Source organism: Vidua chalybeata, chromosome 5 (assembly GCF_026979565.1).
Source record: "Vidua chalybeata isolate OUT-0048 chromosome 5, bVidCha1 merged haplotype, whole genome shotgun sequence".
NCBI classification, from domain to species: Eukaryota; Metazoa; Chordata; class Aves; order Passeriformes; family Viduidae; genus Vidua; species Vidua chalybeata.
Window position 1 is genome coordinate 25,202,090 of NC_071534.1, and position 24,311 is coordinate 25,226,400.

The window sequence follows — 24,311 nt, forward strand, 5'->3', positions numbered from 1 at the left end:
AAAGACAAGAATGAGTTGTTAAAACTTGTGATACTTGCACAGGAAAACTTACTTGATAACATAATTATCCTTAAAGCCAGTGCAGTTCTAAAATCTCTAGTAAGGATATCTGCACTGAATTTGTCTGTATTGTATGTGGATGCCTAAGCTTGACAGCCTATAGAGAAGGTAATTTTTGTTAGTTTGTTTTGGTTAAGTTCTTGTATGGGTCTTATTGATTGAAATAACACTTCTGTTGCCTTCTTTTTTATTTTCTAGTAATTTTGCTAGGAAATTGTCTTCTAGAAGTTCTATGGGTATGAATTATGACAGAAGTTTGATCTTTGGTGTTATGCAGTTGCTCTATTACAGGATTTTTTGGGGTTGGTGGTTTGTTTTTGTTTTTGTTGTTTTTTTTTTTTTTTTTTTTGTTTTTTTTTTTTTCCTTTTCCAAGTGAGGTCAGGGTCAATAACAATTGCACATTGTAAAGAAAAAGCTTAGGTAACCTCTACTTAAATGTACCTAAATGTACACGAGTACTTCTTGAATTTCTGTTCCATCTCTTTGAATGTCCCTTTTCTTTCCATGTTTTCAGAACTCTTTTGGTGAAACGCTTATTTTCAGCCTCAAAGGCTGGAGTAGCTGGGACTGTTCTGCTCTCTTTACCAGCTTTTCTTTGAAATCTCCTTTTCCTGTGAAAATGCATTGACAGATTCTCTTTCATGTGCCTTGATTTGCCAAGTGATACATGCTGCGAGTACCACTAAATGCCTTCATATCTGACTGTGCAGGAGATTTTTGGTATTATTTGCTTATTCATATACAACTGTTTGAAAAATTAAGCATGTACAGGCATATTGTTGCGATCTGGCCCCGGAGCAATGAAGTTGTTGTTCTGAGTTCAATACAGAGTGATGGTATCCTGCCAGCTGAAAATCTCATCTTCAGATTTTTCATCGTGCTTTTGTGTCTGTAGCGGAAGCCTTGTGAATTAGCCTCTCATAGGCGCTGCTTTTAGGTGCTGCAGGTTAGGACTTCCATTTATTCCTTGAAGTAACAGGATTTTGGAGCAGCAAGCCTGCTGCCCTGAGCAACTTAAAGCTCAGTCAAGGGTATTTTTCCTCTGTGGTAACACAGCACAGTTAAGGATATGTGTCAATGAAGAGAGTCCCTGTGGATAACTGGGTTTCTAGGATACAGCATATGATCTGTTTTAATTAGACAGTTACTCTTGTCTTCAGGCTCTCTCTCATTTCATTGCTTATAGAGATTTTATAGTGATACTGCAGTGTAAGAAGTAAAGTTGTTTTAAGGATGCATTTTTTTTGCTTGTGTGCAAATTGCCACTCAGTGATCTGTCATCTGCAGTAAAAAAGAGGCTAATAGAAATTTAATAGGTCATTTCAAAAGCTTCCAGGATCTGCATTTTGGTGGACACTGCAGTGTTGGGTATAAACATAAAGCTTTTCACTAGTCATTCAATTGGATAAAAACTGACACCAGCTGCTTAGAGACTAAAAATCAAGTTGCTGTGCAGAGAGCAATTAAAAGAATTAAAAGGAAGGAGAAAAAAATAAAGGGAAGTGGGGGAAAGGAAAGCTTTTCCATTTTAAAATGTGACCTGGTTATCCTGATGAGCAAATCTGATTAGAGTTTTTCTTAGAATTAACATTTGTAAAGTCAGTTCAAGTTTGTGTGTTCTTTATCTCTAACATATGGCTTCCCACACAATGATGTCATGTACAACTAAGTGCCAAAAAAAGCGTGAATGCTCCCAGCAAAAGCTACACTTTGAACTAGGATTTGATGTGTGGTTTCTATGCCTGTGTGTGCGTGGCCAGACAGCAGGTCCTGTTAGAGCACTGAGCTCTGCACGAAGGCACTGCTGTCCTCAGCTGTGGGTGATGGTCTGCAGGAAGGCACAGTGGCCATGGAAGGCTTCTGTGTCACAAACATCTACTTTTCTCCCCTCTTAGATGTTGGAAAAGGAGCAAATTGTCACAACTAATTTGCTTCAGAGGAGTTCTGGAGAGGGACTGTTAGCTCGAGGCATCTTGGTGCTGTAAGAGCTTCATGCAGTTCCACAGGAGAGGATTTCTCTTGTGGAGATGTATCCTTGGGATTTGCAGGTGTTGTGTAGGCACAGCAAACTGTTCTGTTCATAGGCTTTGTTTCCAGCCCACTTCTTAGCTGAGTCATGGTTTTTCAAAGGTTGTAATTATGTTTGGGAGGTGGATCTCACTTTGTGCTTGTGTTTAAGGAGTGGATGGTGGGGTGGCTCACTCTGACCCCCTCTGTATGTTCTCCTGCCCTTAATGCCTCATCTGGTGGTCTGCTTCTGACCTTCTGTTACAGAAAGCTTTCCTTGGGTTGCACGGTTTTTGATCTCTTTCATGCAAAACAGAATGTGTTACAGTGGTATGAAATAAAGAGAAGCTGTGGGTTCTTTTTCTTTTAGTCTACCATTTACTGTAAAGTACTTCAGGGTCCTGTTCTGCTTCAGCAGTGGCTATGTTAGGAAGATTCCTGAATCAGAGAATAGATCACAAGTTTCCTCCTGAGCTCTTCCACTGGTCATGCAGTGGAAGTTGGAATCTCAGACTGCCTACAGGTCTTTAACATGATGGTTACTAGCAAATGTCCTAAGGGAAATTTTGAGGGTGTCTTTAATGTTGGAGAAGGAAAAAAATGTCAGTGCCAGTGCCTGCTATTACAGGTTCATTGGTATTGGCTGCCAAATGCAAGAGTTCATGAGGATTTTGTAGTGTATTTTTTGACTGGAGTGTGAAAAGCAGTTAGGCTGCCTTCTAAAAACTCTTTACAAAGCCTCCATAATTCTGCTGGCCAGCAGGCACGGGTTTGTCTTTGCCCCTTTGTGCCTTGGTGCACGTTTTCTCCTCATACAGAGATGGAAGCTTGTGCTTATTTGCTGTGCAGCAGGGGGAGATTCTTGTCTACTTGCACCTGGGCAGCAGCTGAGCCCCAGCTGTGCACGTGGGTGAAGAATGACTTTAAGATGTTCCTCTTCTTTTTTGGCTACATATTCAAACCTGAAATATGTAAAAATGAGCATGTGTGTGCCTAGGCACTCACTTTGCCTGCTGCTTCCTAGTAACACTTATTTTCCTCGTAATACCGATTTTTCTGTCAAGAAAATTTTTCATCACCTGCAGTGAGAAAGAGGGCTGAGACAGCATAATTTTTCAATTTCATTACTTTCTCTTTCTTTTAGCCTTTCAGGTGGTACAAGCAGCTTCATTAGTTAAAATTCATATGAGCATCTGGTAAATTATGAGGGCTTCTTTTACAGTAAGAAAATCAACATCTTTGGTGCACTGGGCAGGAGTGCAGCATATGCTCCAGGGAACAGAACCTTCCAAAATCTGCAGGGAGCCCCGCAGAGCAGCTGTGAGCTGGAGCTTGGGAAGGGAGGGACAGTTCAGGCTCCATCCCCTCCTCTCCCTGGCTTTTGTGTGCCAGGGGTAATTATTGTCACTGTTCAATCCACGCTTAATGCCTCCCAGAGAAGAAAGCAGACAGCTTTTTGTCTGCACATGCTTCTGTGACTGGTATTTTCCTACAAGCCAGACACCTAAGAAATTTAGTTAGAGTCTTACACAAGGGAACTATATAAATTTTTTGCAATGACCTAATGCATACAAGCTCTTTTGGTGGAAGCTGTAGTAAATGCTGTTAAATAAATTAGGAAGTTATTAAGTGTTAAGCTGTAGGAGGAAGAGTTAAGATTTTTTTCAGATACATTTGCTTCTGTCATTCTTTCTACCCTTGGGTGGTCTTGAGTCCTATATTGCGTTCAATTTCCTACTTCCCATTTCTTGAAGAAAAAATTAAAATATATGTTATCAGAAGCTTCCCTTAAATGGGATATGCTGCTCCATCCCATAATCAGGTAAATGTTTCAAGTGATTAATATTCCTAGTGAGCTCATAGCTTTAATTTTAATGATTTGGGAGCTCCTGTTACGTAGTTAGTCATGAATTTTACCGTAATATTTGGAATGTATGTAGCATTGATTGCCTTTCTACCAAAAATGCATCTGTTTGAAACAATGGGTAGCAACAAAAGAGTAATTTTTCTGCTTGCCTTAAAAACATAGCTACTAAAATTTAATTTTGTCATTGTGTTAGTACACAGAATATTTTTTTAAGTGATACATGTTCTGAACTGTTTTGCTGCTAGTCTGCTGGCATTTTCTGTTGTTTGCAAACTTTATTAGTCATAACTTAGTTTCTCAAAAACAATAGAACAAAAATTACTGGTTCTATTGTTAAGGTTTAATTTTTATTACAAGTAAAGATTCCCTGTATTTGTTGTCATGCCTGTACCTATCTATGATTTAACATCTTGAAAATATAGAAAATTGCTGACTTTTTAGTAAATACTGGGAATTGTGGTAGTGTACAATTGCCATATCTTAATAGCAGAGTGCAGAAAAGTGATGCAACTTTTTTGAAGTCACGTGAGGCATCAATGACAGAGGTGAGATTACATCTGGATCCTGCATTTTAGAAATACATGGAAGTATATTTGTTATAAATGAAGAATATAGAATATACATTCATATATAGAGAGCATATCAGTATACATGTATATTATATAAAATGTCCTTTCTTTTCTTTATTACCGGTTATAGAACAGACATTACTTTTTAGCACTGCAGCTACAGGAAGGATGCAATCTGCATCCCTCTAATCGCTATCTGGAAAAACGACTAGTCTAGTTTCTGGTTTATGAACTTGTGTAGTTTTCTGGTGTGCAGACATGGTGTATTTTTGTCACCAAGGAACTCTGTGGACTGCAGCAGTCCTTTTCTGTAGTCATGAGAAAGTTCTGTCCTTCCCACATTCGCATGTCTTCAGCAGCATTAGTGGGGCACGGCTGTGCTTCTGTAATTTCAGATCTGGCAGTTTCAGGGGCCGCTCTGTTCAGTGACAGGTTTCATTACTTGTGAATTGCTTGTGATGCCAGCTAGTTTTGGGGGGCAGCAGGAGCAGCAGAGAGCTTGCCGCCCCAAGGCCACCAGCAGATTCCCTATGTTATTTGTCCTCCCATGTCCCAGTGTCATTGTCTGAGCTGTGGCATTGTACCGGTGCCATCTGTGACTCCTGTGGCCCCTGCCACTAGTGCTCGCCTTTCCTCGCCTTTGCTGTAGCTTGGGATCACGGCTTTATTCCCTAAGCTATCTGTTCTTTTTCATAATGTTATCAGCCTGGTGAAGTTTGGCTTGTCTGATGCTAGCCCTTCTGAAGGGGAACAGGGAACCGTCACCCAGCAGTAACAGCTGTGCAAACAAACAAGTCAGCGTTGATATTCATCAATAGCTTTGTGCAGCCGTGGCATTGAGATGCACCAGAACATGTGCAATCTGTCTGCTTCCTTTGTCCCACGGTACAGCCAGAGCGGCCACTCTGCGCTGATGAGGCCGATTGTCATGCCGTGGTATGCCTTCTTCTTCCTTTTATCCTTTGCTTTTCCTGCCTCTTTGTGGGCTGTCGGGCTGCTCCCAAACACATCTGCCACGCGTCCCATCTGCTCTCCTTGAGAGGCACGCTCAGTCCTGACAAGCGCTGTTCAAGGGGTGCCCTGTTCTGTGAAGCTGACAGAAAACACTAATTTGTATTATTAATGGCGTATCACTAATGCTCCCTGCTTCTAAAACACTGAGCAAAGTAAATCGGGTGGAACATCAACTTGTAATCTTGCTGGTGGGTTTTTTCAAAATCCTACATGCGTAGGTGAATTTTTCCCATTTCCACTTACTGTAAGTAACAGTGCTCTTACTTTGTCTTAGAGCTTGTAACTTTTTCAAGGCACCGTGTGTTTTCCTTCAAAAAAATGAAACATTTATTTCAGAAGTTGTGTTCTTTCCTTCCTGGCAAGATTCTTTACATTAAGAGGCAAGGCAGGAGTGTGTGATGAAATAATTATTTACTATTCCTTTGTCCTTCAAGGAAAAAATATTATCAGACCATCCAAAAAATTTTTAAAAACCATATTCTGAAGTCAGAATTTAAAGCCTTGCCTGTTCTGCATGTCTGTTGGACAGCTTAGGGTTATGCACTTAACTCTTCAGAACATCTTTTCAGTGACCTTTACTTACTTCCAGCAGGATCTTGGCATGTGCCAGCTCACCTGTCAAGTTGAACAAAAATAAAATGGCTCTCAGTGGGTGAAGGAAGAAGATAGTGCGCAGCATAGGCATAGATAGGGAGTAGAGTTGTTTTTGTGGAATGACCTCTAGCTTTGAGTCAAAGATTTGTGGCGATACCTGATCAAAAGTGCAGTTACTAATTAGTATTAGTATTCAGCTCTGTGTGGTCATATTAACTGTCAGCTGTATTCACCATGCTCATTATGTTGAAGGTGTTGCAGCTGCCTGGTGTACTGCTGAGAGATTTACAACATGAAGCTGTGGTGAACAAGGAGTAACTTTCTCTGTTACCATGTTTGTATGCAATGTGGAATTCACTGTAAGCAAGGCTTAGGTGTCCAAAGTACCAAGCTGGGCAGGATTTTACAGGGCTTCCTAAAAGGAAATGCACATGCATGTAGGAAGAGAAGTGATTCATTTTGACAGTGTTTGTTTCACAGACCTGTAAGTCTTCCTTTAGTAACTCCCTGCTTACTCAGAATGTCACAAAGAGAAAAGTACTGGTTGGAAGCGTAAGTCAAAGAAAAGAATGAGGCCAGGGAGGCTTCTAGCAATGAAAAAAAAAGTTGAGCAGCTTTTGGTCAGCTAGCAGAGCTGTGTCAGGGTACATTTTGGTTCTGTGTTTCTTGGAAGCTGCTTTGTCTGGTACTCATGTTAACTCCTTGTAAAAGCTGTTCTTCCATGGTGGCTGCTCTGTTCTGCACTGTGTTGTGTTCACGCATCTGACCTCTGTTGAAGAGGTTGAGGATGGACTTGTTTACTTGTCTTATATAGCTTTTACAAGAGTGTTTTTTTCTTGTAATTTTGTTCTTCACCTGAGAGCATTATAAGGCAGTATATTTTATCATCATACCCCAACCAAGCATCATAAAGCTGGTAATGCCTACAGTGAGTTTGAGGAGGAAAAAATGGATTTGGACTGCTTGAGAGAATAGTATCTGTTATGCAAAACGTTATGCATGGAATTTGTAATATAAAGGATATAATCACAGTAGTCACTTAGGTGTGATCAGTGGTAAGCATTAACTCTCCTAGTTGTGCTTTTCACATCAGCACCTTCAAAATTTATCAAGTCGGTGTGTCAACACTTGAAAAGTTGTGTCAAGGAGTTTAGCAAACAGACCAGGGAGAAGGAGATAACAGCAGTTTATCGCCTCTGGAAAGTGGTGTTAGACACTGGGAAACAGATAGGTGAGCTATTCCTGCAGGACTTTCTGTGGGTTAGTGAGTTCAAGGCACCCTTTAAAGGGTTACAGATGTAGTTGCAGTTGGGCTGTGTACTGTATCATTTGTCCAGTGCTTTGTAATGTGTATGCTTGTTTTTACTTTAAACTGGTCCCTGGTGGTTTAACTGGATGTGATTCCTGCCCCCCCCAGCCTTGTTAATGTGTGTTGCCAGTGGGTTCCAGCAGCACTGCCTGGACACTCCCATATGAAAATAGGTTGAGCAGGCGTGATAGATAACTTAAAGATGAATGCTTTGTGTGTACCCTTGAAAACTATTCTGCTGCAGTTTTCTGTGATTTCCTTTAATAATTCAGCTCTGAATGCTATCAATCCAATCTTAACATTTCAGGAAAGTAATCAGCCTTTTCTCTGCCAAACTCATCTGTGCTTGGAAAAGCTTATATACAGATCTTCTCTGTAACCCAAGAATGCTTTTGTGAGAGAGAATATTTTGTTTGTTGAAATATGTGGTGAATTCTCAACTTTTTCTCCTTTGTGTTTGAACCTGGCCATTACTACTTGAGCTCTGCAAACTAGAGGAGTGAAAGCTTTATTACAGGAGTCCTATAAAGAGAGCAATCCTATAGAGGGCTGTGAATAAATATAGCAATTGTATAATGAAGCAATTTGTCAGTGACTGCTAACAGGCCAGACTTCAGATGAATGGTGGATAATGGAAAAATAACATGTTACAAACATGTCACAACATGTTAGCAAATTCTTCCTGTCGATACCAGGTCCACATTCATCTTACGAAAAAGGGAACCCCTCTTCATCTCTCGTGTCACTCATTTCTGATATGAGAGGGAGGATCTGGTCCATGAAACAGAGTAGGTCTTCTAGTGACCTTAATATTAAGAAAGAATAAAATCAGAGGAAATTAAGGGATACTAAAAGAGATCAAAACACCTAAAATTATGTAGATTTTCCCTTGCATTGTTCTTTGTTACCCTTTCTGGTGTTAGACCACTAGTTGCCATGTAGTGTAGCCTTGCACAGGTAAGAGGGAGACACTTTCTGCTCCTCCACGGGTCTTACTGGAGTGCTGCTGCAGAGACGTATCAGTGCTTTGAGAGGAGCTTGTGTTGTCCTGTTCATTTCCAAGGAATGGAATTTTACAAGAAATCTTACTATTTGTGCTGACTTGCTTGTGGAGGGTTTTTACTTACTTTGTCTTAGCCCTTGAATTCTGGGTAGTTGTCTCCAGAAATATTCTGTGTGAGGTTTGCTCATGGCAATCTTACTGCTTATGCTGATCTGTTGTGTTTTGGCTTTTGTTTTTCTCTCCCTCTTGATTTAGATGTGAGATCCTTGGAACAGCAGAATTTTTCCTTTTTCTCAACGATGCATGAAAGCATATCAGGCAGCAGGACACAAACAGCCTTAGCAAGGAGTACTTTGGAGTCCCAAGAAAGTAATTTGCTTCAAACAGTTTTATCATCAGTTACTACTTCCTTTGATGGGACTTCACTTAGCCAAGAAGAAACAGCCACGATTTCAGACAGGAGAAGTATGCCACCGTTGGTAGATGTCTCTGTAAGGAGCAATGAGGCATTCCTAAGTGATGATGAATTTATTAGCTCCTTTTCAAAGGCACAGTGGACTCGTCCCATGAAGTCTTTTGCAGTTTTAACAGATCATCACTCAGTTAATACAGTAGAGCCATCAAGAGAAATGTTAGAAACTGTGTTGCTAACACCTTCATTATCTGTCCTTTCTTCACTGTATGATATCTCAGAAACAGCACAGCAGAAGACTCCGTTGAGTGCTGTCTCTGAACGCAGCTACACTCTTATGGAACTAAAGCCTTTTGTACCAGATCCTGAAATATTAACAGCAAGCAGAGACTTGCTGTTGTACCCTCCAAATACAGCTGTTCCTTTCACTTCCATTCCTTCTGACACAGGAGTTGTGGCACAGGAAAACAGTAATGCCAGTTTAACAGCTCTGCCTTTTGGGGGTGCTTCAGAAGGATCACCTCTCCATCTCAAGCTGCTGGGTGAAACCAGCCCTGGGGCCCCAAATGCCACAGCGCAACGTGCAGACCTGTATGGTGATGTTTACACCCATGTGAGTAGCTGGGCAGCAGAATCTCTCGGTCGAAGGACTCGCCCCACTCCAAGCATTCCCTGGCCCACACCAGCTTCAGCAGCTAGTGCTGAGCCTTCTTTTTATCCTATTAGTCTTCCACTTGTGTCTTTCCCTCTTGATTCAGCTGCCATTTCCATGAACTCTAATACAGTTCTTAATGCCAGCCTGTTTACACATGAATTCTCCACTACAGCACCAAATTTGCCTGCTGGTTCAGAAATACCAAGTCAATCAGAGCTTGTCAGTGAGCTCAAGAGTCCAGTGCCTTTCACAAGATCATACAGTTACTGTCTGTATTGTGACTCAGAAGTTTCACTTCTGCCAGAAGCAGGCTTTGCCCCAGAACATGATGTGGGCTCAGGTGATTATGTTGAAACTTTGTCCATCAAAGCCTCTGAAGTACAAGGCATAACTGCATTTACAACTATAATTACTGATGGGTATGAATTAGAGGAACCTACACCTGAGATTTTTGATACTACTTTTCCATCAAGACCTGTTGTTTCACTTTCTTCAAGATTTGCAGAAATCCATGACTCAAGCATGTTTTTATTAAGCACTACAGACACTAGAACACCTATAACAATATCTCCCTCCTTCCATCAGCTCCCTGGGGAAATGTCACTGAACATCTCTGTTTCCCAGACCCTCCCTGTTCTGGAAACACTTTTGGTGACTCCAGGCACTCATGTAGAACTTCCTGGTGCCACCGCTGCTCTGTTGGACTCTACCATCAACCCCAGTGAGCCAGTCGCGTCATTTGTAATCAGTCGGACAACCTTGCTGGAACAGCCAGAATTAATGCCATCAGAATCCATGGTTTTGTTTGGCAAGACATCTACGAGGGACGAACTGTCTTTAAATATTTCAGATTTTCCATCCAATCTTTTATCAACACTATTTCTTATTGAATCTAGCTACTTGTCTTTATCGCTGACCATGGTAAATTCTTATTCTGTCATGCAAAGTGATTTATCAACACTGTTACCTCAGACCCTGTTGACTGGGACATCAGTACTTCCTGAGGATGTTACCAGCTGGGACTTAGCTACCACTATAAGCTCTGCCACTGACGCTGAGGTTTCTCAGTTACATCTTGGCCAAACATCATACTTTCATTCAAATGCATCGTCCCTTCCAGATGCACAGGTTCCTGAAATAATGGCATCATCAGATTTTCACTCAGAGTCATCCGTGTTTCTGGAAGCATCCTCGGTACTGCCAGTGGGCTCTGAAGCTGTGTTTACCTCAGCTGCCACAGGAGCTACCTCTCAGCTGGAGCCTTCACTCTCCATCTCTCACTCTGTGGTTCCTACCCCGGTGCTACCCACTTCTGACACCCAGTCTGTTACCAGCAGCATCTTGCTCAGTGAAACAAATCTGATCTCTTTGTTTACTACCTTTCTGGCAACTCCTGTCTTAAACATAGCTTCATCTCTACTTTTGACTGCTCTGGCTTCTGATGAGGATATTGGTGCTACAGTTAACCCCACGCTGCTTTTAACATCTGGCAGCAGGGGCAGTGCCCCTACAGCCCTTCCTCCCACAGACCCTGACAACCTTGCATCGGATGCCGACACCATCAGCGCAATGCCCTCTCCTACAGCATCTCTGTCTGTGACCTCTTCATTTGCTCCCATACCATTTCCTCTGACAGCCAGCCCTCCCCCTGGACATGAAGTTCCATCAGGAAGCAGTGTAACTGCTGGTGCTGGTGCATCAGCTCCTTCCACCACTGCCAGCAGTGCTACAGGCAGCCCAGGGACATCCTCCACCCCGCTGAGGACCACTACTCCATCTGAAGTGGTGGTTGTGACCTCTGCTGTGACTACTACCAGGCAGCCGTACGTCTGCGACATCACCGTTCCTGATGCCTACTTAGTCACTGCGGGTAAGATATTCCCAACATTTTAATTTTGGTTTTCAGAAGCCACTGGTAAATTGCAGATTTTGGATTAACTAAGTGAACCTTATGGCGTAAATTTAGACAAAGAGCTGTAAAAGCATCGATTTATCATTTACTGTTAAAAATAATAGAGTTCACTTGGACAAAGTCCATTGTGAGAAAGCGTTACAAATACATTACACTGCACAGAGAATGAAATTGTCCTCAAAAATTGCTGATACAAGTGTGCTGAGTTAGAGGCTGCTTTATCATTTCATTGGTTGTAAATGAATGTTACTGTCATGGTACTGTTCTGCCAAACTGTGTAATGTTCTGACTGAGTAAGTTTCTCCTTTCAGTTGTTGCTGCTGTTTATTAAAAAACACCTGCATGTGAGGTAATGTTGTAATATGTAAAAGGAGAATTGGTTTAAAAAATGTTTGGGTTTTGCAACCATGTTTATAATTTCACCTTACTAGCTTATGTTTGTATCTTACCTCCTCCCATACTTACTTTCAGTTGGATTTGGTGTGTTTGTAACCAGAAAAAGTGATCTAGTGTGTTTCAAAATTAATTGTCTTAGCATCTATATTTGCCTTTCTGGTGTTTTCCTGCCTCTTCCTAGCTTGTTAACAAAACAGTGCCAGCAAACTAATCCAGGGCAGCTACAGAAGTGCTGCATTTTCATGCTGAGCAGCATTTTTTACTCTTAAGACTTAGTTGCGAGAAATAAAGAAGAACAAGCATAATCTCATCCTCCAGATACGTAGGTGGTCTAGCTATGCTAGTGATGAGGAAGACTTTTTTAAAATGTAATTTGAGTACTTTTGTAGGCAAGTTACTGATGGAAAGTAAATGCATGATGACAACACAACACTTTTCAATTGTTTGCATAACCTACGGTCACAGTGTCACATGTGACTGTAACAGACATGACATCCATTGGGATGTGGGGATTTCATAGCTCTTTCTTACTCTGTGGATATCCCTTTCATTAATTAATGTTATGTTTGCTTACTTTTCATTTAAGGGAAAAGTAGATGCATATTTTCTGTGTCTTTTTTTCTGACCTTACCTGCATTCCATGCATTGCCTACAAAACTTTTAACTGTGTTGTGACAGCAGACTCACTCACACTCAGACTGAATATGCTGCTACTTTCCCATTTGAATGCACAGTGGCTCTTGAATGGTTTCTTTTATCAGAATGCTAAAGACATTAGCTGTGGAAAAACAAAAGAAGAGAAAATAAACTTACAGTTCCTTAAACTTTACAGACAGTCACTTTTTAGGATACAGTCACACCTTGTCCCCTGTCCTTGTTGTTCATCTTACCTGTTTGATGCAACTGATCTCACTACCTGCTTTTTCATGCATTGTGCAGTTGAAAATGCAGCTTTGAATAAAAACCTAAGAGATGAAGCTAAAAGGTATTTTCTGACTGATATTAATTTCTAGTGCTGGCCCGAAGAGCTGTTCTACGAAATGTCAGTGAATCCATCAGAGAAGTGCTCAGAGTTCAGTTCAGGAGATCAGTAGAGCTAGAGGTAAGTGGTATGAAGTGTGTACAAGTACTCTCTGGCCAATGTAATACAGTAGGTAGCTTTTAGTTTAAAAGCTAAAACAGTAATTCAAACAGTCCATAGATACTGTATCAGAGAGAGCTTTATTTTATTTTATTTTAACTTAAATGTTAGTCATGTTTTTGTTGGGTTGGTTTTTCTTTTTTTTTTAATGTGAGCATGACGTCAACTTTTTTACTTTTAGAATGCCATCATTTTCTAGGACAGACCTCTCTTGGCTTTGCTAGAGGTGAGAAAGCAGTGTCCAGAATCTACTGCTCACCTGCTTTGCCTGGTAATTGAAATGAAGAACTTTTACCCTTCAAAATACCTGTTAAGCAGGTCTGTTTGTTCCTCTAGATGATTACATTCTTAGCACTTTAAACAAAATGAAACCTTCTGCACAGCCTTGTGCTATTTTATGGTATAAGCGAGACCATCAACACTTGCAGGGGAGGTGGTGGAATCCCAAATGCCTGATTTGGCAGGTGAAAAAGGTAGGGGGGAAAAATCAGGTGTGCAATAGTAAGATGTTATTTCTAAGTCTTCAGGTAGGTGTAACTCCTGTCCTTACTCCCCTCACAGGAATAGCTGTACCCTTGGGGTTTTCTGAAAGCTTTCTCTGCTTTGGTATTCATCTTTGAACAAGACTTTCTAACTTCCCAAGTGACTGTCTAGTTGAAATAAGGGTTAAAGGCTTTGTTCCCCACCTCTGTCTCAAACCCTCTGAGAGGAAAAGATATAGGGGTAGATGGGGGTACCTTTGTTGTATAACTAGACACTTCAGTGGTGAGGAAATACTTCGCTAGAATTATTGGTGTAGATGACGTTCAGCTGCATTTGCAGTTTTGCATGTCTGTATTCATCTAGTTGTCACAGCCAGTACCAGATGATCTTTTGTGAGTCAGTGATCTCATTTTTGTTCTGTAGTTAACTCAAGTAGCAGTTCATTGAACAAAACTTGAATTTCTCCATGCACAGAATTACTTGGTGCCTTTAATTTTGACATCTCCCATGATAACTGCACTCAGTAATTAAACAGCTCCTGTCTAATGTGTGAGGATGTACATCTCTACTACTCAAGATCGGAGTGTTATAAATTCCTGCCAAATTTCAGCTACAATGATCTGCCTCTGTAAATTATAGGTAGTTTATGTCCTTTTAGCAACACCTGCTCGTGAGCTACTTAGATTTTTATTTTACTATATAAGGGATTTTCTTCCAGTTTGTAAATTATACCTTCAGTTTGTGCAAACTGAAGTAGTCAAAAAGAAGTCAGATGTTCGTAATGACAGAAACACACTTAATTTTCAGTGACCTTACACAGCTCATTAATATGGAAGTGCTTATGTTCTTACTATTAACAGCAGTAGGAGAAAATCCGTTACTTAATATTTGAAAGTTAATTGGAACAAACATTTGATATCTCACTTTGTATTGTTCCCTTTAAATTCCTGCCTTTCATGCCTGCTAGTGTCTTGTAAAGCTCTCAATAGGAGAAAGCTTCTAAGAAGTCCTAAGGCTTCTCAGAAGTAACTTTTTATAAATAATGCAGCTAGTCTAGCTTCATCCTTTGGAAAATCTTTTTTATCTAAAGGAAAGACATCTTTGCTGAATCAGTTTCGCTTATTCTAGAATGCTGCTATCATATGGGTTTTGCACTAAAAATAATCACTAGCAAATATGTTTTCATCTCTAACTGTGGAATACTAACAAAACTGTTGGTTGGAAAAAGAGCTGTCTATAACAGCAGTATGTTGAGTGGTGATGTAATGCAGTATTTTAAACAGAATTTCTTCATCTTGCTCAACTTAATTAATCAAACAGACCTGACTTTTGTTAGTTGAATGTACCTAGAAACCATGTGTGTGTTTGCAAGTTATGGTAAAGCAGTGCATTTCTCTAAGCTGCTTTTTTACTGTGTCTCTTATTACAGCTCACAGATGTTCCCTAGCTGTGATGTAATGTACAGTAAATCAGGAGACAGTCCAGTTAAATTTAACTTTGTAGTAATGTATGCTTTAACAATAAAGTCAATGGCAGTGATGGCTATAACTGCTGCTTACTTTAAATAAGAAGCAAGTTTAGCAGTTAAAGGAGGATTAAAGCATTTTTTGCCCTCAACTTTTTCAGTTGAAACTTTGGTCTCTGCTACTTTATTGTTTCGAACATTGTGAGTTGCTGAAGTGGAAAAAAGAGGAGGCAGAATCCTGCCAAATGAAAAAAACTTCTGTTACTTTTTTCCCTAGAAAAATCCTTACAACAAAGTGAGAATAACCAAAAATTTCAAAGTTTTTTCTAGTTGGTCTCAACATATTGCATCTGCAAAAGAATAAAACCCCATTGTCTGAGTACGAGTAATTTTAGTCAACGCTCTGTAATGTAAAGCTTATGACACTTGGGTAGGATCTGTTAGACAATGTTCTCTTGACTTGACTTGCACTGGGGTGTAAAATAAAATAGTGTTGGCAGTGACTCAGTGCCAGGACCCCTAGTGCCATTAAGTTCATGCCAACAGGAAAAGGGTTTTTGCCAGCCTCCTTTGTGCTTGGAAATGTTATTATGGATTTTAGCATTTTTACCTTAGCTACTTTGTTGTTGTATTTAATGTGGGTTTGGTGGTGTGTCCTTAACATACCGGTTCCTATAATCCCAAATCAGTGAACTCTGCCTCCAGAGTGTGGAGTTACGGTCATTGCCAGGTAAATGCTTCTTTCAAAGATGCCACCTTGTGGGCTGGCACTGGCTTCATCGCTGCTTCACCACTGCTGAAGTTGTGGCTGGTACTATAGAGGGGTGTAAAACCAGTGAGAACTGTTGCCTCAGCATCCTAATGTGTGTAGAAGCAGAAGCTTTATTTTATTTTTAAGACCTGTGAGGCTTTGCATCTTCAGGAAGTTAAACACCCTCTGCAGGCTCTTTATAGCATTCTTAATAAGGTGGCAGTGAGAAAATCAGTTGTTGATGCTTTCTGCCAGATGTTTACACAGCATAATACAGTGGAGTGTAGGCATGGATTAGGTTGTGGCAAAGGTGCATCTGATCAAGTATTTTAGCAGACAATAATCAATAGCAGATGCTTAGGAAACACCATAAGGAGCAATGAAAAAATACAGTCACGTTTTTCCTGAATACTCCTCTGGCCTCCAATACACTGAGTCTTAAAAACTTTCTGTAGTGGACATGCTCTCTCTTGTGAGGGTAGCTTGGAATGAGCTAGTTTGTGTCCTGGGAACAGCAGAGTGGGGTTAGTCATTGCACTTTGGAGCACGGATAGCTTGACTCTAGGTGTTGTAAAAGTTCTCTGCTTCTGCTCTAAAGGTTTCTGCTTTTGCAGTGGAGATGGCTCCAAACTGCACATGAAGTTTTGTGTGATTCTCTGGCTTTCTGGCCCAAGGTGTTAAAGTTAAAATATTTGTGCATTTTAATATAAGAAATCCATGCCTGTGTGGACATTCTTGTAGAGTGACACTCTAAAATGTGATGGTTCAGCCACCTAATTTGTTAGCATCCAGCTATCCTGGTAGTAGAGGTGAAACTTCAAAGGGAGAGTTGGATGGATGGGTGTGTTTGTGAACCATTAGAGCTGTATTAGCTATTCTCATCCATGAATCATGATTCCAGAGTCATGAGCTGTGCTCATCTCTCCTAGATAACTTTGTAGACTTCCCTGTGAGTTAGCTTGTAGACAGCATCATGCTGTCATGCGTCTGTTATTTCTGTCATGTGGATTAGGCTGAAAAGAGCTAATTGTAGACAACCCTGCAATATCTCAAGCAGAAATAGCTGTTGTTTTGACTTGTAGTGCTTCTAATCTGCCTACCTCAAAATTAAAAGTGTTAAAAGTGGATTTTCATTTTGGATGTCCATTCTGGAGTTGCTGTTGCTTTTCTGATGCAGTGAAGTGCAGAAGGGAACCAGTGTTAGTTGTTGAGCTGAAAAAGTTAATTCCAGGGCTGCTTTCCTGGTTGTCTGTGGTACAGCACAACCAGTCAGAGATGGAGGCAGCTGAGTTGGTTACAGAGGCTTGCTTTCATGTCTGAAATACCCAGCTCTGGTGCATAAGTATATGCTGGCTGCAGGAGGCCTCTTTTCCTCAGCATATATTGCTTCAGAAATCACCAGCAAATTGTCACTGAGATTTGTAATTCTAATTCCTCTTTTTCTTGCCTTTTAAGTAGTCTCATTTGCAAGTAATGGGCAACTTTCTTTTGGCATGTGTTACCCATTTTAACTGCTGTTTCTGTTTAACAAACTGAAGCTGCAGAGATTATTTCATCCTGAGATAAAAGAATAAAATTTCAGATAAGAGGAACTGAAAAGAGCTGTGCACATTATACATATCAAACAAATTTGAGTTTTATGGATCTGAATCCATTTAAAATAAAAGTTGGATGTTGCATATACTTGTGGGCTAAGAAAGAAGAAAGGCATAATGAGCAGCATAGATTATTTTTCTCATTTCCTTCTGTTGCTGAGGTAGTTTCTTCTGGTGAAGATGAGCTCTCTGAAATGCAGGCATTTTAGAAGACAGGAAAGAGCTGCTTGCTGTCTCATCTCAACAGCAGTTGCCATCACCTTACACTACCAATAAGGAATATGTGGGTCGCAATTTAAGTCTGTAAGGCTGTTTGTGGAGCTGAAGTTACCTAACACATCCCTTCACCAGCATGGCATCTGCAAGATGCTAGCATCCCTTCAGTGAAGAGGTCCACATTTATCAGAAACTTTGGGTCTCTGGTTTACATTATTTATCTGTGAGGCCATCATGTTGGATATCCCAAAATGCTTTTGAAGTGTGACTGCCACAGACAAATAAAGCAAACTGGGGGAGTAAACCAAGAAGGAAGAAAATAATGGTGGGGAAACAGGTGTTCTTAATGTTGAGAGAGTTTCTCTGAAGGCGGGAAGACACTGCAATATGTTTAAATAAATTAAACCCTTCAGTTTGTTCTTCCTTAGGTGGCTGAGAAATGGTGGATAAGAGTGTCTGCATGGTTCAAGGTTTATATTTAACTTGCAATCTCATTTCTTTTACATGATGTCTAAGGCTCCTCACGGTTTTTAAGAAGACTAAAAGTCAGGGCATGAATTGGAAGAGGATAATTGTAATGTGGTAACTGTGTTGAAACAAGCAGATAGAAGTGTTCCCTGGAAGAAAGTTTTCTTGAGTGTGAAAAATATATCTAAAGAACATTGGTTATGTGTATTTTACTCCTTGTGTGCCACATATGTATGGTATAGGATGTATTCACTATGTGGTGTATGACTGAAATGCAGAAGCTGTGCAAGCAGTTCAGTAAGTAAACAGGAATTTTGTATGGGAAATGTTATGTACACCATGGGAATGTAGGCAAGGGGGAGTGCTAATATGTGGGAATGTCATAAATCAAGAAGTGCTGAGATTGGTGTGTTGTACTGAAGAGATTCCAGTAGGTGCATCTGGCACAGGGGAGTTGCCTCTGATGCACTGGAGCAGAGGCTGCAAGGCACAGCACTTGTGTTTTGCTTCTGCTGCTCTTTGAAAAATAAAGACTGCATTTTCTTACCTCTTGATGAGGTGGCTTTGAACTGCATGAGACTCTGTAGGTCTAAAATGTTGCCAAATTTAACATTGACATGTTTGAGTTTTCTTAATTTCTATTTTTTTTCTTTTTTTCTTTTTTTTTTTTTGTAGGTTTATAAAATTTCCCCCAAATTTGCTTTCTTGGTGACATCTGGTCCCTTTGTTTACACGTCGATAGCTGTCATAAATGTGCTTGTGAACAGCAGTCTTCTTCGTGGGGAGGCCCCCCTCATCCTCTCACTGCACCCTTCTTTCACTGTGCCAGACAACAGATTCCAGGTTCAGACAGGTGAGTTACTCCTGACACAGAGGAGAAAAAGGTAGCTTCCTGTTGATTCACACTTCTTCACTTGTGATGCAAGGTCGAGTCAAAGCCCTCAGCTCTACTGTGAATCTTAATTCTTTCTATTAATGACATAATTTACACATCCGTGGCAAAGAGGTGGTAAATTGTAAACAGTTAACCCCATCACTTTGTGGTTTTTTCAGGATTTGTTTTTGGTACGTGGCAAAATAGTTGTGCTCTTTCTCATGCTTCTGAAGGTGAGAAGAGAAAAAAAAATCCACTAAACATTTATTCGTAAAATCACAGTGCAGCTACATTGTAATGCCTGTGTCAATTTCAGATTAAATTTATGTTAAAAGCTGCCTTTTTGTGTTGTTGTGATGTAGGAGAATTGATGAGCAGGAGGATTGATTGCTTGTATAAAACATGAGCAGGAGGATTGCTTATGTAGTATTCAGCTTTCCATGGCTGCTGTATTGCAGAGGTTCATGCAAAGTTTGACTGCTAATAATCTAAAGCAAAATAGTACCCATGTAATAGATATTGAGAGTCAGTGTTGTCATTTAAAATCGTCTTTGGCCCTGTTTGCATGATAAAACTGCTTGCCTGGTTGGTTGACTGTGTAATGAGGTAGTGACAGGGACTGAGCATACAAGCAGAGTTAATAAATGTCAACATGATACTTTTGTTCAGATACGCTTTGTGTGTTGTTTATGCTGTGTTAATAATTGTATTGCAAAACATCACAGTGTGATGTCTTTTTCCACAGCTTAATGTGGTTATGTAGATAGACATGAGGTGTATTTTTGATGTTTGAACCTTGTATAACATTGCTATTAGGATCTGTAAGTTAACTGTAGCATTTCTTTGGGTAAGGCTATATGTGGAAATCCACAGATGTGCATGTAGTTAAGGTCTGTGTGCCTGATCACATTCCTCTACACTCACTCTTTCTATCTTGTGCTCCTTCTTTCTCTCTTCTGAGCTTAAAGATGCCTGTATCTAAATTTAACAGGTAGCTTACTAACTGTTTTGAAAGTATTAGACCAATACTAATGTACATTAATGGATCCAATATGTAGTCTTTTAGACAAACTAAATGCTGTATTTCAGGCTACAAAAAAGAGATATTTGTTGATTTTTTTTCCTGAAGATTTTAATGGATTAGCTGGGTACTCAGGATTTCAGTGTAGCCAATTCAGTGGTCAGTGAGGTGAAGTTAGCCACAAGTATATAGTGAAGGTCTTTAAGTATACAAGGGAAACAGTGAATATTTTGTCACTGGTATCTTTCAGAGATCTAATTACTGCTGCAACCAGTATTAGCGAGTAGAGAATTCACTGCAGCAACACAAAATGTATTTTTAATGTATTTTCAAAGTATTTTCATCTGGTGTTTCACTGAATGTGTCCTGAGCTTCATGAAAGAAGAAGATGATAGCCCTGAGAATTCTGTTGTTTTGTTCTCTCTCTTGGAAGTACATTTCTGTAGGAATAATTGCCCTTTGCTTTCAGTGCTTCAGTTTGTACCTCGAAACGTGGATATTGGATTCTGCACCTTCAGCCAGCGCATTGAGAGAGGGCTGACAATGGCATTCCTGGAGGTGAACAAACACCAGGAGTTCTACAACTTCACTGTGAAGGTGAGAGAATGAGCATGTTTTGTGTCTGTCCCTTTTCCCCCCTCACCTTTTCTTGTCCCTGTGTTTCATCCAGACAATAAAATGAGTTAGGTGTTCACTGGCTGTCACTTGCAGTCTAGGTCATGTAGAACTATGAGGCTTTGTCATGAAGTCAGTTGGGTTTTTCCCCCCCTACAAAATAATATGGCACCACACGTTATAAGCTTTTACAAGCTTTTTGAAGAAATTATCTGTTGCGGCCGGGGAGAACAAAGCAAACGCCACAATGATCCAAAGTGTGATGATTTATATTCAAAAACATTATTGAATATGATAGAGTTTATAATTTCTCAAATAAAAACTGTTCCAACCCGTACTAGAGTCATTCCCGTCATAGTTTACTGTAAAAGACTAAGGTGTGGTTAAAAAGTTTTTGTTGGAAGAAAGTTCTCAGGTCTCATTGCCATGCTGGAGACCCTGTTAGAGAATATAGGAGTTACATGACCCTGCCATCACATGCACAAAAATGGCAGTTGCTTCTAAGGTCTAGAAATACTTAAAGTATATGATATCTATGACAGCTGCTACTAGAACTTCACATATGAAAGGTATTGCGCATGTGCAGAGCCCTGAATCACACAGCAGGGATTAGAGCTCCCTGGAAAGTCAGAAATGCAATTTAATGAGATCAACTCCCCCTTCTGATTGAATTCTTAAATTTACTCCAACTTCGTTGTAATACCAAACTCAGTAAAAATTGTATTATTTTGTTTAACTGACACCATAAATACCCATTTCTGGTACCCTAAAATAAATTCAAGAAGAAAAATGATATAAATTTTAGAGTACCTAAAATACTATGTAGTACAAACAGAAAAGTTCTCAGAACTTTATACAAATAGACTGTAGACAGAACATACAAAAAAATTTCTTGGACTATTGGCTTAGCCAATTTATTTTAAATACTTCTTTTTTTTTTTTTTTTTTTAGGAACAGGTTTATCTACATGAATACAGTTGCTCTGTATATTGGTGCCACAAAAAGACTTCTAACCAGTGATGGGTTTGGGTGTGCACAGTGCAGGAGATTTTTACCAAGAGAACATCAATTTTCAGAACTTTTTCTTTTGCTGTAACCAATCCCTTTCTTCTGTTCCATGCAATTTGGCATTCATCTAAGACTTATTTACAGCTAAATTTATTTTGCTGTCTTGCTAGGTGGTTTTTTCTCATCATTTTCTGGGCTGTAGCTGTCAGATCATTCTGGATTAGGATTGACCTTAAAGGATAACTCTTTGAAGAGGAATTCACATGTAACTTTACCTCTTCTGAGACTCAGTGAGACTGGTCACTGGCTGGACCAGTGTGGAACAGATGCTCCTCTGTCTTGATGTGAATTACCCCCCTCTTCATATAAGAGCAAAAAGAAAAGTCTGTCAAGGAAGGGATGGAAATGAAAGTGATTTGATTTTGCTGACCCTGCTTCAATGTTGTCTTTTCAGATACTGAATATAACTCTAAGCAGGCCTGGGGTGCCGTTTCGACAGGGCCCTGTGAGCATTGTTTTTGCCATCCGAGATAGGTATGGTTTTCTAAATGGGTCTGAAGTCAGCGAGCAGCTCAGAAACTTGTCTGTGGTGGAATTCAGCTTCTATCTGGGCTTTCCTGTGCAGCAGATTGCTGAACGTGAGTATTTGCTGTTATCCAAAACTGCAAAATACTTTTGTCCAGTATCTTCCCTCTCTACAATTTTAAAATAATTTCATGCATAAGTGATAATGCAGCTTCAAGTACCTAACTTGTATCATGAGTTCTGCAGGGCAAATCTATACCTCTTTGTGCTCACATTTTGGTGTTACAGCATCTTGCTGCTTTTGTCATCATACTTTACTTTTTTGCTAGGTCAGTTGTACTTAACCTGGCTTCATCAGTTTGCTGGTCTTAGTCCAGATCTAAAAATAAGAAAATCACTTATATCAGTATTGCTGTGAAGTGCAGTCCAGGGTGTGTCTCTGTGCTTATGTCTAGAGAGGCCTTTGCTAATTCTCAGGAGTGTTCACTGTTTTCAGCGTTGTGCTTCTCTTAACTGTGTCTCTGACTTCTGGAAACTCCTGGGACACTGGCTACATAAGCTGATTTGCCCATATAGAGTGAATTAATTTGTCTATGCAGTCTGTTACGTTTTAAGGTATTACCTTTCTCATTTTTTATGTACGTTTGCATGGCAAGTCTTTTTTTTAGACCACTATCATCCTTTGTGTAGATGAATGGGAACTGTCTGCATAACAGAGCTTGCTTGACACTTGGCCTTGACAACTTACGTTTGGTTAGATTTTTCTGATGACTCAGGAACATGAGCAAGATCATGGGAGAATAGTACTTGCCTTTCCCTGCTGGTGGGTGTCACTGACTCAGTCCATTAATTCTCCATTTCTCCTATCTCACTGTGCTTTTTAATTTTCGGAGTTACTTCTGTGAGCTGTAGAGATGCATAACATCTGACACAGTGAGTTTTGCAATATAGTTAAACATTTAGTGAAAAATCTGGTCTAATAGTAGCTGGTGTTCATTATGCAGCTGTGTGTGTCAGTGAAAATACTGTAAACAGAGTCACTGTCAACAGAAAAGCTGCTCTCTTTAGCAGCTTTCTATCTAGGTAAGATGATTGCACAGGATACTTCCCCATTTACTGGAAGCACTCTAAACATACTAATTTTTTGTAGCTTTTTATTTAACTTTTTTCAGCAATTTTGATCCCTCTACTCCCATAATCAATTTAAAAATGTATGAGGTTGTTGACTCATTTCCGTTAAGCATTTCTGTTCTCATTTGGTCTCACATAGAGTGTGAGCTCTATGCAGTGATAGGTCTATTTAGTGGTGCCAGGACCAAGTCTTAAGAATCCCTGTCCATCGATGACTAGCATTTCTTTTTATCTTGGAAGCCACAGAACATCTCACATTGTAGGCTGTTGTCTTTATTACTCACTGAATGCAAATAAAATGTTGCTCTTGCCTTGATTGCTTGAAAGACACCTCTGTTTACTCTGTATCCTCTCTTTTATGCTTTTGCACTTTAGTCTCTGGTAATATTTTTGGTGTTGAGGGACGCTTTTTTTCCTGTGATGTACTACATCGGCTCTTACAGCTTTTAGTTTTGTCCACATATTCTGAAATTATATTTGTAGTGCATGTGCAGGTTGCCCCTTGCTGAGAATCCATCTTTTAGATCATGCAAGGGAACTACAGTGCAATTAAGTGATAACAGAATTTCTACCAAGGCTGGTGTAGCCTGAGAGAGAGGCTGGTCATAGGGGGAAGACATTCCTGTAAACATGAATGTACGTGGTTCTCCTTGGGCTTGGAACTAGATGATCTCTAAGGTCCCTTCCAAACCAAACAATTCTATGATTCTATTTTCCTTTCCTGATGGTAATTAGGAAATTTGAAATTACTTTAATGCTTGTTTCAGGAGCTGTCCCTGTGTTTGTTACCTGCATGTGTACAGTGCCTGGAGTGGGGATGATGCCAGTGCCAGTGGAGCCCTGTGGTCACTCACGTCAATTACAAACCCAAGTAAAGTAGAATGAATGGAGAGCTCAGGATTTTTAGGAAATACGAGATTTTCCCAAAGATTGCAGAAAACATGAGGATTTGGTGGATAAGGTGTCGTAAATTAAGAAACATCTTGTCAGCATCTAACTTACTTGCTTTTAGAGGAACTCACATTTACTATAGATTGAGCCCATTGCAGGACAGCACATTTGGGTTTGAACTGGTCTAGTTTGGTCTCAGTATTGGTCTCAGTAGTGCTTTTATAGGCACTGTTCTGGAATACCAGCTCTGGTGCTATTTGATAAGTTGGCAAAGCAGGAACATAGTTCCTCAGATTACTGGAGCTGTGGGTCCTTCTGTCAGCAAGCA

General features: G+C 40.1%; 1 protein-coding gene across 2 annotated transcripts in view; it reads left to right on the top strand.

Moving 5' to 3' along the window:
- Nucleotides 1-24,311, top strand: part of KIAA1549 (KIAA1549 ortholog) — a 140,815-nt gene that overhangs the window by 59,310 nt on the left and 57,194 nt on the right. For both annotated transcript variants that reach the window (XM_053943318.1, XM_053943319.1), the window contains exons 2-6: nucleotides 8,680-11,361; nucleotides 12,813-12,901; nucleotides 18,594-18,771; nucleotides 20,283-20,410; nucleotides 21,891-22,074. In XM_053943318.1, coding sequence (XP_053799293.1) covers nucleotides 8,680-11,361; nucleotides 12,813-12,901; nucleotides 18,594-18,771; nucleotides 20,283-20,410; nucleotides 21,891-22,074 — 3,261 coding nt within the window. The remainder of the gene's footprint in view (nucleotides 1-8,679; nucleotides 11,362-12,812; nucleotides 12,902-18,593; nucleotides 18,772-20,282; nucleotides 20,411-21,890; nucleotides 22,075-24,311) is intronic.